Raw genomic sequence first — 16461 nt, forward strand, 5'->3', positions numbered from 1 at the left:
ATTCCTGGTAGTTTTGATTCATTACCTAGCTTTAAAGTCTTGAGCAAATTACTTGAATTCTTTGGGCTTTATTGTCTTTAGCTAAAAAATTAAAGACCAGACTAGATGATTTCTGAAGTTCTTATCATAGAAAAGAATACCAGCTTAAGTTGTGGCACTTTGAATATGCTTTCTTATTATGTCATTTTGACTGACAGGAAGGTCATGTTTCATCCACCCTTGTTCTTCATGTTGTTCACTTTTATCTCTGTCGTCTTTTTGCTTTTTTGTATAATAATGCTTTTAATAAACTAAATTAGGTGTTTAATTTTATCTGACTATAAAGGTAATTTTCAGTTTCTGGATTACATTAAAACTGAAAACCCTGTTAGACCTCTCCAGGAGGGTTTGTTAGTTTGTTAGATGTAGTATTGCAGGAAACCCTGGTGGTGTAGTGGTTAAGTGCTATGGCTGCTAACCAAAAGGTCTAGCAGTTCGAATACATCAGGCACTCCTTGGAAACTCTCTGGGACAGTTCTCCTCTGTCCTGTAGGGTCGCTGTGAGTTGGAATTGACTCGACAGCAGTGGGTTTAGTATTGCATGTCTTTTGTTTGTTAGTTAATACAATAAATATTTGAGTGCAGACCTTATTTCATGAGCCATAATTACCACCAAGAGCAGTGATTTTCAAAATTGGCTGCTGTTGTGTAGAGATTTTCACATGTCCTAAGTATCATTTTGTTTTGGAGAAGAAAGTTTCCCTGGGAGAAAAAAAAAAGGTTGCCAACCAACAACCTAGACAAAAGGCCTGATAGAGTGAAATTAGATCCTAAGGTCATTGTTGGTCCTGTTCCTCTAAATCAGGGAAAACATCAGTAATGATAATAAGTTAAACCCATTACCATGAAGTCTGTTCTCATAGCAACGCTGTAGGACAGAGAACTGCCCCATAGGGTTTCCAACACTGTAATCTTTATGGAAGCAGACTGCCACATCTTTCTCCTGCTGAGTGGCTGGTGAGTTGGAACTGCCGACCTTTTCGTTTGCAGCCGAGCACTTTAACCACTGCGCCATCGCAGCTCCTTAATACTTTCCATTTATTGAGTGCTTATGCGCCAGGGGAAACCCTGGTGGCATAGTGGTTAAGAACTACAGCTGCTAACGAAAAGCTCAGCAGTTCAGCTCTACCAGGTGTTCCTTGGAAACTCTGTGGGGCCTGTTCTGCTCTCTCATATAGGGTCGCTGTGAGTCGGAATCGGCTTAATGGCAATGGGTATGGTATAGGCCTAGTAAACAGTGACTGTGAGGTCTAGTCGTGATTTACAGGTGAGGAAACTGAAACTTGGAAAGAGTCTTGTGGCAGGAAATTGTCAAGCCTCTGATTTGAAACCATCTCATTTGACTGCAAGGTCTGAGTTCTGAACTATTGTGTAACACTGCTTCTCACATAAAGGGTTCCACCAGTCTTAATTACAATTTGTCCAGATAATCTCCTCCCTAACTGGGTGGATCTCAATGGGTGGTTAGAATTAAATTGAAATAATATATGAGAAATTTCCAAGCTCCGTGCCCAATGCACCGTTAATAGTCTCTCAGTAGTTTGTTTCCCAAATATATATTGTTCTTAGGTATACCATTATCACATTATTTTTAGTTTTTGTCCTTAAGCTTTGGTTGGAATTAAATTACTCTGATTTCTCCTCCTGTTGTCTAATGGATACCAACCTTTTTCAACCACGAATCAGAGAGAATTAAGCCCTGTAAAAACCTGAGTGGCTGTTTCCTCGATTCTCTTAAAGTTAGTACACAGTACCGTTCTAGATGCATAAGAGAGAAATTAATTTATTAATGCAAGGGATGCCTTAGGATATTAAGGCTTAATTCTCAGTTGAAAAGACTACAGAAGTCTTTAAGGGCTTCTATTATAAGTTTTTAGACCAGATCATTTGAAATATTAATTCGTTGGTATTAGTCATAGGAATAATTAGAATGTGAAAATGAGGTAAAGTGTTTTAACAAGCAGCATTATAGGTTGCATCTCAACATGAAAGGAAATATGTGTATACCAAACTCTTATGTAAAAAGCATCCATGCTGATTTTCATATAACAACACAAGGTCTAGATCTCTGATTCAGTGTATAATCTGGAAGGAGGAGGGTATTGCCTTATAGTTTTTATTCTATTGAAAAAATGTTCTTCTTTGGGAAAATGGAGTTTAAATGCCTTTGTATTTATTTTTAAAAGTGTTCCTATTTCTTAAAGCTTAATTTAAATTTTTTCCAAGGAGTCACTATTCATAAGCAAATTTGAACAAAGGTAATTTTGTCTTGACTTTCCTCAAGAATTACGCACCAGCAATTAAGAATAATTCTCTTGGGAAGTGAGTAAAAATTGAGATTTTTATATATTTTCCACCCTTTTGTCTATATTTGTATTGAACAGGTGCAGGGAATTATTTTTAAATCTACTTTTAGCCTTCAAGTTACAGATACTCTGGCTTCAGTGAATTCATGTATGCCTCAGTTAAGTAGGATTGGTTTCCTTCCCTTCTAACCCTTTAAATGTTTCTTTAAAAAGAAAATTTGAAACAAAGGTTTGACTGATACTATTAAATTAAAAGAATAAACTGTATTGGCTATTGCATAGTTGGAGTGTTGTTAAAGCTGTTATAAGATTAGAATGAGTTAATTGTTTTTCTGAACTAGAAAGAGTTCAGTGGTTTGATAGTTAAGATGGAATTTTACGTTTTTTCCTTTTAGGTTGACAATTGCATTTTTTGCGCTTTCCGGGTTGGATATGTTGGATTCCTTAGATGTGGTGAACAAAGATGACATAATAGAGTGGATTTACTCCCTGCAAGTCCTTCCCACAGAAGACAGTGAGTGAGTTTTTAGCATTTTATTTTTAGTGTGACTAGTCGTACCTGGCGTATCATGTGCTGGATAACAAATCTTAATATTTATTCATGTGCTGTTATGTAATACATTTTATTCATCTATGTTTTTCCTGTAATACAAAACTCTCATTCTGTTCAAATACAACACTTAATAAATCTAATGATCAGTCTCTTAAGAGAACAAATTAGAGTTGCCTGGAATTAAATAGAGATGTTTTTTTTATGGTGATTTAGTGTCAGCCCTCATAGTTTCAGAAGTCTTTGTTGGCTCGTACTCTCATGTGTTTTCCCTGTAAATGTTCCCTTTGTGTGGTTCCCCAGTGAGCAGCTCCCAGGCCGTGACTGTAATGAAGCCTTACCATCAGGACAACGTTCAGTGTTTAACTCTTGTCTCTATGTCTTGCATTGTATTGTTCACAGTTGTAGCACCATTCCATGATGTGTAATTTCACACTGATGACTGCTTGTCAATTATTTGTATTTGATATTTATATTTGATTAGTTCTGTAGCATTCACTCTTTTTTTCATTTCCAGATTCTTTAGTGAAAAAAATCTTTCTTGGCCATCAGAGTCTCATTTCAGCCTCCTGGTCGTTTCCCTCTAACGTGTCATTAGCGTTTCTTTAATGGTTTTTTAGAGCTTTTACTTATACTTCAATAATTGTTATACTTCTTAAAACTAAAAATTTTGAACAACTAAATTCTAAGAAGTTTACAAATTATCTGATCAACTAAATGCATATATATACATTATTTAAATTCTTTAATTCACTCTATTAAGTTTAAAATACCTGACATAGTTTTTACTTAATACGTGTTAGAAATTCTAACCTCAAAAAGATCAAGCAAATAAATTCCCAGAAAAAAATCATGTACTTTTTATCAGTGGTAACCACTTAGCTACCTTATAAGGGTCAGGATTTATAAATTAACAGCGTAGATCATTGGTTGGAGTAATTATGTATAAATCTCACCCAGATGAACTTTGGACAAATAATAACCTAATGATTTTTTTATTTTTAGAAAGAAAGAGAGGTTTGATCTATGAACAGATGCTCCTGGGCCCGTGGACATAGTTTGTGGCTTTTTGTTGTTTTTTAAGTTCATAGTGTTTGTATTTTTATATAATTTTTAAAATTTCTACTTGCTGGCATATTATTTTAAAAAATGACCAAGGACAAAACCACAATGAGATATCACTTCATACCCACCAGAATGGCTATGATTAAAAACGAAACAAAAAACTGAAAGGCAACAAGTGTTGGCAAGAATGTGGAGAAATTGGAACCCTCATCCATTTCTGGTGAGAATGTAAAATGATATAACCACTGCAGAAAACATTTTGGTGGCTACTCCAAAAGTTAAGCATAGAATTACCATTTAATCCAGCAATTTCACTCCTAGATATATAACCAAAAGGATCAAAAGCAGGAATGCAAAAAGGTACTTGTATATCAGTGTTTATTGCAGCATTTTCCACAATGGCCAAAAGGTGAAAACAGCTTAAATATCCATCAACAGATGAATGCATAAACAAATGTAGTGCATATGTACAGTGGAATATTACCCAGCCATAAAGAGAAATGCCCTGATACATGCTACAACATAGACGAACCTTGAAAACATTATGCTGAGTGAAGTAAGTCAGTCACAAAAGGACAGATATTATATGATCCCAATTATACGAACTGTCTGGAATAGGCAAGTGTATAGAGACCAAAGTTTATTAGTGGCTAATTTTTTAATGAGGTAGGTGGGAGGGAGGAGGGAAAGAAAGGCGTAATGCTTAGAGAACACTGAGCTTCTGTTAAAGGTGATGGAAAAGTTTGGGAACTGTTCATGGTGATGGTTGAACATGATGAATGTAATGTCACTGAACTGTACATGTGAAGATTGTAAAACAGCAGTAGTTCTGTTACCTATATACTTACCAAAATAAATAAAAGAAAAAGTGACTTAAGGATTTTGAAATAGATCTATCAGAATTTAACACATGTAGGGGTCTCTGCTAAGTCAGGCTCCTCTACTTTTATGGTGCTGTTCATGTCTGTTCTGAAATTGCTTCACCTTTATAATCCATTCAAAACCCTTCACTGCTGCTCCCTTCTCCAAGATGCGTACATGCACAAGGATTACACTCAGAATATGGGGACCTTGTACTTTTGGAACCAAGTCATTGTTTTACAGTTATCACCCAGATAAATAAAACATCTTGGGCCAAATACAGCCCCCATTTTGTGACCCAATGCCTTACTCGATTCATTTAGCACTTTAAAATAATTTGAAGAAAGTCTGTGAGTGGCACAAATGGCTATTAACTGAAAGGTTAGCAGTTCGAGTCCACTCAGAGGTACCTCAGAAGAAAGGCCTGATGCCTACTTCCAAAAGATCATAGCCATCGAAAACCCGATGGAGCGTAGTTCTACGCTGAAACACACAGGACTGCTATGAGTCAGAATTGATTTGAAAACAGCTAGTAGTATAAACTAATTTGAATTAGTTACCAGTATTTTAAAATCAAGAACTTTCCCGTTAGAATCTGTAATTCTGGTTTCTTTGGAAAAGTTGGAAGATGTGGTAGTGCTGGACCTGTCTTCCTCCTGGTAGCAATTGGCTGGAACTGCCCCTTTTGACTGCTCTTGTTCTCTCCAGTCACTACCCCCCACCCCACCCCGGCCACTTACCTCATTAGTCTACATTTGTTCAGTGCCTCTAAGCATCTGCATTTACAACCTTTGCTGTGGATAAAAACTGAGCCCTTCAAGCAGGAGATGTTAATGAGCAAGGGCCTTGAAGCTAGAAAATGTTTGGTACAGTGAAGGGGCTTGGAAAAAGAGCAACCTCCACAGTAGCAATGATGCTCTTTCGTTTTATGCTATTAGCTTTCCAGAAAAATTCAGTCTTTATAATCTAATAAAACTTGTATATTAAAAAAAAAAAAAGGTTTTTCTTAAAAGGAAACTTTGTGAGGTAGGGGCAATTTATCCATTTTAAATAGCACAAAGATGCCTTAAAGGAGAATTTTCCTTCATGGAAGCACCCCCAACAAAATTAGGGAATGGGGAAGAAGCAGGTACTGATGGTGTATTTTGTGTGACAACCTGCACAATAAAGGTGTCCCAGCATTTACTGAGTGCTGGGCAGTTAGAATGTATGTACATTTCAAGCAATTCTATAATTTCAGAATTGGGATTATTCTAATAGAAATAGCCTCCTTCGCAGGTTTCAGAGAGACACTTTACTGCCGTAGGCCACCATTTCAGGCTGTGGGTCATGAGTAAACTTCTGACAATGTGTTCCTTGCCCTTGTAATCTGTGGTTGCTGTTATTATTGTTAGCTGAGTCTGTTTGACCCATTGCTCATGTCGTGCCCATAGTGAAAAATTGTTCATCCTACTCCTTTCACACCTGCTGCTTTTGGAAAAAGTAAATAGTTGAAATTCTGATATCTTTGGTTTGATTTTGAACCAAAACTAAAACTCTTTTGAAATACAGAACATGAGTGTTTTGTGTTATTCAAGTATACCTCTTTGACTTTAAAGTGAAAAAACTTGTCATTTTACTAAACAGTAATTAGGGAACAGATTTTTAATGTATATTATGTCTTAGTTTTTTCAGAGCTGTTCTAAATATGTTTTTATTTATAAGATTTTTCATCGCTATGCTTTCAACAGTTTGTTGACAATGATTAAAATAAAATGTTATTTACACATTTTCTTCCCAGCATGCAAAATATGTATGGTTTGTTAATATCCAGAATATAAGAAATTCTTAAAGATCAAGAAGATAATGCACCCCCCTTTAGAAAACAGTGAAATTTATAAGTATTCATAAAAGAAGGAATGCGGGCAGTCAGTCAATATGAAAAGATGATTAACTTTACTAGAAATCAAGGAAATGCAACTGAAATGATGGTGTTAAACATTATTTTTTTACCTAACACATCAGTTGAGCAAATCGATTTTAAAAGTTGGCGACAATGTGGGGGAAAGAGTATTTTCATATTCTGTTGATGGAATAAAAATTATTACAACCTTTGAAGGGCATTTTAGCAGATAATTTTTTATCCTATCTGACATTCTCATGTATGCACAAAAATATATGTAGAAACATGTTTGTTTTAGCATCATTTGTCACAGTAACAGAGTAGAAGCAAAGTAAATATTCATCAAAAGTGACAAAGTATGGCACAGTAAATAATACTGTGCGGCAGTAAAAAGAATGAGTAGATCTGTATATGTACTGACATGGGACTCTGTCCATCATATGTAGTTAAGTGATAAATTCTATATGCAACAAGTGTTTTGGTTTTTTTGTTTCTGTAATCTGTTTGAATATAAATGTGGAGGAAATCTCTGAAAACACATACAGAAAACCTTTGTGGAGGGGGAAATACACGGGAATGGAGGTAGGGTCTCGGATGACAGGATCAGATACTTAAAATTTTTCTCTGTATACTTTCGTTCTTTGAATGTTTACAATAAGTATGCATTTTTATATTTAAACATTTAAATTAGAAAGATTCTTAGCTGAAGCTCACTTCAAAATAAACAATTAAAAACTAAAAGTTGCATTGGTTCTATACAAAGATTAATATTTTGCTGTATGGCTGAAATAATGCCATATACTATTTAGTATTTTTTAATTTTCAAAGCACTGTCAAATACATCATCAAATTTGTTCTTTACTTCGTCTCCCTTCCCCAGAGGAGGAAACTGAGGGATAAAGTGATTTAAGAGCCTTGCCTTAGGCCACACACAGATACTCAGTGACTGAGTGAGACTGAAATTGGGGCTTTTGATTCCATGTCCCAATGCCTGTTTATTGTTTACGTGTATAGTTCCCTAGTGGAGACTCGTGTAACAAGACTAGCATGTATCAAGTACATTGTGAATATTTAATCAGCATTAACCCAGACCACCACATAATGCCAGTGTTGTAAAGACCCTAGTGGTGTCATATTAATACGTGAGCAGTCAGACCACTGGGGAGTTGGAGCCCTTCTCATTAGCCTCAAGAGGAAATTTTTAGGAAATAAAGGCATTAGGCTGGGAATAGTATGTTGCCTTCTCTGGTCAAGGGCTCAACCAGAGAATTAGAGCTAGAACAGAGTGTGACAGACATATTATAGTCAGTCATTTTACAAATGACGATACTGAGGTCCAGAGAGATGATTAATAATAATTGACCACAGTCATAAACTAGTTCATACTGGAAACAAGATTAGAATCTAGCCCTTTGATATTTCCATTACACAGTGCTGATTCAATGCAATAGGTGTTTTGTTTTATAATGTGTCTTTATCTGTGAGATACAAAATTTATCATGAGAGCTCTGAAGCTATTTTGTGGCTGTAAAGGAAAATGCATTTAGTATCTTTTCCTTAATAAAACAAAAAAAACTAAACCCATTGCTGTCAAGTCGATTCCGACTCATAGTGACCCTATAGGACAGAGTTGAACTTCCCCACAGTGTTGCCAAGGAGCGCCTGGTAGCTTTGAACTGCACCCTTCGTTAGCAGCTATAGCTCTTAACCACAATGCCACCAGGGTTTCCTTTCCTTAATAGATTCCTGAAAATATTAGGATTAAGTGTTTAGAAATGTAGATGAAGCATGTTAATATTAAAAGATAAAAGTGCTTAATTACTTTGTAGTAGATTTTTTGGTTGGATTGCTGGCTTGTTTTTAAATAACATGCATAAAGCATAAGGATCCTTTCATATGGCTAAATCAGGAATGTTGCAAATGTTAAAAATTACAGAGCACAGCTTTTGGAAACATTGTAGATGAAGAATTTTTGCTAAAATCATCCATAGTGGTTGGTTTATGTCCATAACTTTCCAAATTATATTCTTGTAGTATGGAATGATCATATTCTGTAGATCGTTCACAGTCCGTCTGTAATTCTAAATCCTCCATTTACTGTTATGTTGGAGGAAATGATATTAAATCTCTGATCTCTGTGAAAGAAAGTTAGTCTTCCATCTGCCTTTTCTTTAATTGATCTGGGCCCAATGTCTAAAACTGATTAGTGAAATTTAAAAAACAGATGTAGAAAAAAATATTTTTAGCTCTTGTCTGGGTCTCTCTTAACACCTTTTTTTTATTTTTTATTTTTCTCTTAACACCTTTAAATAAGGACTGTGTATGATATGTCCTATTTCTAGGAGCCCTTGTGTTTTTTGACACCTGTTGTTGTCAGGTGCCATCAAGTTGGTTCCGGCTCATACAGACCCTATATATAACAGAACGAAATAGTGCCCGGTCCCACACCATCCTCACAATTGTTATGTTTGAGCCCACTTTTGCAGCCACTGTGTCAGTCCATCACATTGAGGGGCTTCGTCTTTTTTGCCTACTTTCTATCTTTTTTTTTTTTTTTTTCCATCAAGTATGGTGTCCTTCTCCAGGTACTGGTCCCTCCTGACAACATGTCAAAAGTACCTGAGATGTAGTCTCACCATCCTCGCTTCTAAGGAGCGTTCTGGCTATACTTCTTCCAAAACAGGTTTGTTTATTCTTCTGGCATTCCATGGTAAATTCAGTATTCTCCACCAAAACCATAATTCAGAGGCATCAATTCTTCGGTCTCCTTGTTCATTGTCCAGCTTTTGCATGCATATGAGGCGATTGAAAACACCAAGGCTTGGCTCAGGCATGCTTTAATCCTCAAAGTGACATCTTTGCTTTTTAACACTTGAAAGAAGTCTTTTGCAGAAGATCTGTCCAGTGCAGTGTGTTATTTGATTTCTTGACTGCTGCTTCCATGAGTGTTGATGAAATCCTTGACAACTTCAGTATTTTCCCGTTTTATCATGATGTTGCTTATTGGTCCAGTTGTGTGAGGATTTTTGTTTTCTTTATGTTGAGGCGTAATCCATACTGAAGGCTGTGGTCTCTGATCTTCATCAGTAAGTGCTTCAAGTCCTCTTCACTTGCAGCAAGTAAGATTGTGTCATCTGCATATCACAGGTTGTTAATGAGTCTTCCTCCAGTCTTGATGCCATGTACTTCTTCTTGCAGTCAAGCTTCTCAGATTATTTGCTTAGCATACAGATTGAGTAAATATGGTGAAAGGATACAACCCTGACCCTCACCTTTCCTGATTTTAAACCACACAGTATCCCCTTGTTCTGTGCGAATGAGTGCCTCTTGGTTTGTATACAGGTTCCTCATAAGCACAATTAAGGGTTCTGGAATTCTTATTCTTTGCAGTGTTATCCATAATTCGTTACGATCCACACAAATACTTTTGCATAAACATCTCTCTAGTATTCTCTGCTTTCAGCCAAGATGTATCTGACATCAGCAGTGATACCCTTGTTCCATGTCCTTTTCTGAATCCGGCTTGAATTTCAGGCAGTTTAAGAGTATGGCATCTTATGTTCTTGTAGTAGGGAATGATCACAGTCTGTAGATCATTTTCACAGTCCAACTGTAATTTTAAATTCTCAATTTACTGTTATGTTGGAAATGCTGTTAAATCTCTATTCTCTGTGAAAGAAAGTCAGTCTACCATCTGCCTTTAATTATTCACCCATTTTTAAATTATCTTTAGCAAAATTTACTTGTGTGTGATATTGATGATATTGTTTAATAATTTCCACATTCTGTTGTATCACCTTTCTTTGGAACGGGCACAGATTTGGATCTCTTCCAGTTGGCAAAGCAGCTGTCTTCCAAATTTCTTGGCATGGATGAGAGTCAGCGCTTCCAGAGTTGTAACCATTTGTAGAAATACCTCAGTTTGGTATTCCAGCAATTCCTGGAAACTTGTTTTTCACCAGTGCCTTTAGTGTAGCTTGAACGTCTTCAGTACCATCGGTTCTTCATCATATGCTGCCTCCTGAAGAGGTTGAGCGTCAACCAATTCTTTTTGATTCCATGACTCTGTGTATTCATCTTCTTTTGATACTTCCTGTGTCATTCAATATTTTGCCCACTGAATCCTTCAACATTGCAAATAAAGGCTTTAATTTTTTTCTTCAGTTCTTTCAGCTTGAGAAATGCCAAGTGTGTTTATTCCTCTTGGTTTTCTCACTCCAGGTCTTTGCACATCAGATTATACTTTGTCTTCTCGAGCTCGCCTTTGAAATCTTTCCAGCTTTTACTTCATCTTTTCTCCTATTCACTTTAGCTGCTCTGTGTTCAAGAACAAGCTTCAGAGTCTCTTCTGATAGCCATTTTGTTCTTTTCTTTCTCTCCTGTCTTTTAAATAACCTTTTGCTTCATGTCTGGTGTCTTTGCTGTCACCCAGTAACTCATCTGGTCTTCTGTCATTAGTGTTCGTTTTGTCAAATCCATTCTTGAGATGGTCTCTAAATTCAGGTGGGATATGCTCAAAGTCGTTCTTTGGCTCTAGTGAACCCGTTTTAATTTTCTTCACTTTTCAGTTTGAACTTGTAGGTGAGCAGTTGATGGTTTGTTCTGCCGTTGGCCCTTTGCCTTGTTCTGACTGACAGTATTGAGCTATCCATCCCCTCTTCTCACTGATGTAGTCGACTGATTCCTGTGTATTACATCCAGTGACGTCGATGTGGATAGTCGCTGTTTATGTTGTTGAAAAAAGGTATTTATAATGAATCAGTTGTTGGTTGTGCAAAATTCTGTGATGCGATCTCCAGCATTGTTTCTGTCACCAAGGCTGTATTTTCAAACTACTGATCTTTCTTCTTTGTTTCCAACTTTTGTATTCCAGTCACCAGTAATTATCAATGCACGTTTATTGCATGTTTGATCAATTTCAGACTGCAGAAGTTGGTAAAAATCTGCGGTTCATCTTTGGCATTAGTGTTTGGTGCATAAATTTGAATAATATTCCTTGTGATGGTTAAGGTTGTGTGTCAACTTGCCTGGGCCATGAGTCTCAGTAGTTTGGTAGTTATATAATGATATAGTTGGGCACTTATGTAATGATATAGTTATCCCCCATTTTGTGATACAATCATCTCCATGATATGATCTGATATGATCTGTTGTAAGGGAAGTTTCCTCGGGAGTGTGAGCTGGATCCAGTATATATGGATGTTCTGGCAAAACTCACTGGATTTTGCTCCTTCTGGATCCTGTGTCCAGCTCATCCTATTGAAAATGGCCAATACCAGTCGATTTCAATGGCCCACTAATGCCTAGGGTGTCGATGTTTTTGCATTCTGTTTCATTTTTGATGACTTCCAATTTTCCTAGATTCATACTTCATGCATTCCACCTTCCAATTATTAATGCGTGTTTGTAACTGTTTTTTCTTATTTTGAGTCATGCCACGTTAGCAAATGAAGATCCTGAAAGCTTTACACCTTCTACGTCATTAAGGTCGACTCTACTTTGAGGCAGCAGCTCTTCCCCACTCATGTTTTGAGTGCCTTCCAACCTGAGAGACTCAGCTTGTCACACTTTTATCAGACAATGGTGTGCCACTATTCATAAGGTTTTCACTGGCAAATCTTTTTAGAAGTGGATCACCAGGTCCTTCTTCCTAGTTTGTCTTAGTCTGGAAGCTCCACTGAAACCTGTCCACCATAGGTGATTCTGCTAGTATTTAAAATACCAGTGGTGTAGCTTCCAGCGTCACAGTAACACTCAAGCCCCCACAGTACAACAAACTGATAGACGAGTGGTAGTCTGAGACCTATGAGGTTTTATTTATACACCTACTTCTCACTTATCGACTGTCACTTTATCAGACATTTCACGTTTACAGCAATAGAAAAATCTGTCTGACTATTTTGTGCATTAATGACGTGCTTCTGGCAATAACAAACACTGAGGTGAGAGGCAAGAATAACACTGGCTGTGATGGTTGAGGCTATATGTCAGCTTGGCTGGGCCATGATTGTCAGCGGTTTGGCAGTTATGTAATGATGTAGTTAACCCCTCACCTTATGATCTGATGTGGTCATCCTCCATTTTTGTATAACACCGATTTTCATGTAACGACTTGGACTTTAGACCCTAACTAACCATGTTGATAGAAATTTGTGTATTAATAAGATGTAAATACCTAATTTTACATTAATAAAATTTTACATTCTTTACTTGTTTGTGTAGTGTAAAAACCTAACTTTTTAAATGGAGATCAGAAAGTTAAGAATGTAACTAAATCAGATTTTTCATTACATTTAAGCAGCATGACCACCATTATTTATTTATCAGTATTGTCTGGTGATATTTTAGCCTTAGAGTTGTCCTTTATTTAAAGTACCCATATATAATTTGAACCATGTTTTTATTTTATATTTTATAATACTACTGTCTTTTAAAAAGAAGGGACATGCTCTTCTTATGGAAAGCAGCTTCTCTGGTTAAACTCTAATTGAAGTTTAAGCATCCTACAAGTTTATAATCATTTTGTATTTTTTAAGAATAAATACAATGTCTTTATAATGCTTGACACGTAACTGGTTTTTAATATGAGTTTAATAATAAAACCCTAAGTTTTATTTTAAGTTATATGACCAAGCTTAATAATTGTCTTCCATGTGTACACATACAAATAAAGGTGGCAAAATGCTGTGGGGGCTACTTCATGAGGGAAAAGGAGAATCAAGATCAACAGCCCAAGGCTGAATCCTATGAGGCGGAGGTCAGACATGCCTCCTCTCTCCACCATCTTTACCAGTTCTGACACTAACTGTCCTTTCCACTGCGCTTTCTACTTCTCTGCTGAGTTCAGTAATTCATTGCAATGGCCACACACAACTCACCAAGAATACTCATGATTATGAGGTTTATTAGGGAAGTAACAAGGTACAAGTCAGGTTCAGGAATGCTAAAGATAACAGTTTTTCCACCCGGACAACCTCTTTTCAACTCTGCCTGCAGGCACACCTCTCTCTGGCGCTTTTTCCTCTGCCCTACTTGGGCAAGTGTTACAAAACTCTTTCAGCTCTGCCTGTAAGTGCCCAGAAGCACCCCACCCCTCCAGTAAGCCCTGGCCTAAAGGTGCTGAACTCTAGCTCTGTGGGTTAGCAGCCTAGCTCCACTAAGTTGCCTGGAGGCACTCTACCCCTCCAGCAAGCCTCCTGCCCAAAGGCACTCATCTTTCTCGCTTGTGGGTCAGGAAGCCCAATGCTCCATCTCCTGCTGGTCTCTTCTGCCATTTCTCTCCCACTGCTTCTTGCTGTCTTTAGTGTCACAGCTCTTTCTCTTTGACTCTCTCCCTCTCTTTCTCTTTCTCCCACTCTCAGTCTCCTGATTCCAGGAGCTTCTCAGCACAGGGATTCCAGGTCCAAAGGATATGTTCCATTCTTGGCTCCTCTTGGTTTTGGTGAAATCCTCTCTTTCTGCTTCTAGGATAGGTCATTTTAAGTCTATCAGGGTGGCAAAACTGACCAGTCCCCTTGGTGAGTCACAGTTACCTTATTTGCACAGTCTCACCTAGTCACTTGGTTAGGAGTTAAAGGACCATGGTGAGAAAGTCCACATAAAAGCAATCCATTTGCACTGCAGAAGGGATTGTTTTTGCTTACAGTTGATAGGCTAAACACATTACATTCTTTAATAATACACCCCTGTACATACCGCATGTATATCTCTATGCATACAGATCTGTCTGGGAAGAAGTACAGCCAGAATGCTCCTTAGAAGCGAGGATGGTGAGAGTTTGTCTCATGTACTTTGGGTATGTTATCAAGAGGGTCTAGTCACTGGAGAAGGGCATCATGCTTGGTAGAGGCTCAGCGACAAAGAGGCAAACACTCAGTGAGATGAATTAACATGGTGGCTGCAGCAGTGACTCAAATATAGCAACGATTGTGAGGATGGGGCAGGACCAGGCAGTGTTTCATTCTGTTGTACATAGGGTTGCTATGAGTTAGAACCAACTCGATGGTACCTAACAACAACACATACACATAATCATACATACACCTGTTACAACCATATACATATTCCCGTTTTTGCTGCTGCTGTTTTTTTTCCTACCTACCGAGTTTTCACTTTTGTGAAGTAATATGATTTTTGTGATATGTTGCTTTCTAAACTATTTCTGTATAAGAAGATAAACTAGTTTGACTATGACTGCAAAAGTGAAGGATGTATTCACCAAATCAGTGGTTCTTAATTCTGACTGTGTATCAGAGATTTTTTTTTAGTATGCTTGTCTGGGCCCCACCTTCAGAGTTTTGATGCAGGCCTGGGCTAGACCCAGGAGGCATATGTATTTTTTTTCACACTATACAGTTGATTCTGATGAATAGTCAGACCACACTAGGAACTTGTTTCATTTGCTCCCGCTGAGTAGAAACACTAGATGGAGCTATTTAATCACCTTCGAGGGAGCTGAAAAGTTTACCAAAGCATACATACAGCTGTAAATTTGGAATGAATTCCATGTTTATACTTTAATAATTTTCATGAATAGATAGGTTTACCAGGATTATAAAGGAAAGTACAATAGCAGACAAATCTTGACAGGAATCGGAAAGGAGTGCCTATTGAATTAAAAGTGTTGAAATGTTACTTAATAAGCATCATTTAAAAAAAAATTAGAATTTAAGCGTGTATCTCTAAACTCAGTTGTGAATCTTTTTTCTTGGTTTCTTATGGCATTTAATGTTAATCAGCTTTCCATAGACAATATTAAGATATATCTCTTTTTTTGTTGTTTTTACTGAAATAAACTAAGCTTTGCAGTTCGTTTGCATTCAGAAGAGGGGAGAAATACTGCGCTGTCTTTTCCATATGCTGTGACTCTTGGTGCCTAGGTTCATAAATGCTTTTTTCACTGCAGCATGATGTGTTCTCTTTTTTGAAAAGGGGAAATTAAGGCATTTTTACTTTAAAGACACTTTTCTGCAAACTGCAACAGAAGCTGTTAATTTCCTCTGGTTTCACTTGTCAGATAAAATCCAACCCATCTTAAATGGTTGCTGTTTGTTAAGATTTGGTCACTCTACTAAGGACTTTAAGATAATCCTTTAACCATTATTAGAACCCTGTAAGATAAGTATACTGTTACTAGTTTAAAAGTGGAAGCAACTGGCTCAGAGGTTAAGTTACTTGGGTACAGAACACAGTGCTAATAAGAGTAGAAACTTGAGTTTGATTCTAAGAGTCTGTGCTTTTAACTACAACCTTCTGACTTTATATAGTATTTTTGAGCGTCATTTTTTTTCTACTTTTCAGAAAAGTTATTAATTTAACCAAGCTAAAAACTCAGAGATAAGCAAATAGAAATGCCATTCATTCAGTCATTTATTTATTCATCGCTGAGGAAATGATACTCCATTCAGAAACAGGTATTTACTATAAGAACTCAAGAAAAAGTTTAAATACAGAAGAAAGCAGTCTTTGGTGGTGGAGGGGTGGGGTACAGTTCACTAACTGAATAGTAGACAAGGATCATCTTCGGTGAAGGGAAGGACAGCACACAATACAGAGGAGGTCAGCAAAACTGGACCAAAGCAAAATCTAACAAGTTTCCTGAACACATCCATGCACTTTGAGGGACAGAGTAGCTGGGGCTGGGGCCTGGGCCTGGGGACCATAGTTTCAGGAGTTATCTAGGTCCGTTGGCAAAACAAAGTTTATTAAGAAAATATTCTGCATCCCACTTTGGTGAGTGGTGTCTGGGGTTTTAAAAG

The 16461-nt window shown here is 37.2% G+C and overlaps 1 protein-coding gene across 1 annotated transcript in view; it reads left to right on the forward strand.

Annotated features, from left to right (window-relative positions):
- The window catches only part of PGGT1B (protein geranylgeranyltransferase type I subunit beta), an 86732-nt gene that overhangs the window by 14257 nt on the left and 56014 nt on the right, over positions 1-16461 (forward strand). Inside the window, exon 2 of the mRNA XM_003404489.4 lies at positions 2741-2859. Coding sequence (XP_003404537.1) covers positions 2741-2859 — 119 coding nt within the window. The remainder of the gene's footprint in view (positions 1-2740; positions 2860-16461) is intronic.

Source organism: Loxodonta africana, chromosome 2, assembly GCF_030014295.1.
Source record: "Loxodonta africana isolate mLoxAfr1 chromosome 2, mLoxAfr1.hap2, whole genome shotgun sequence".
Taxonomy (NCBI): domain Eukaryota; kingdom Metazoa; phylum Chordata; class Mammalia; order Proboscidea; family Elephantidae; genus Loxodonta; species Loxodonta africana.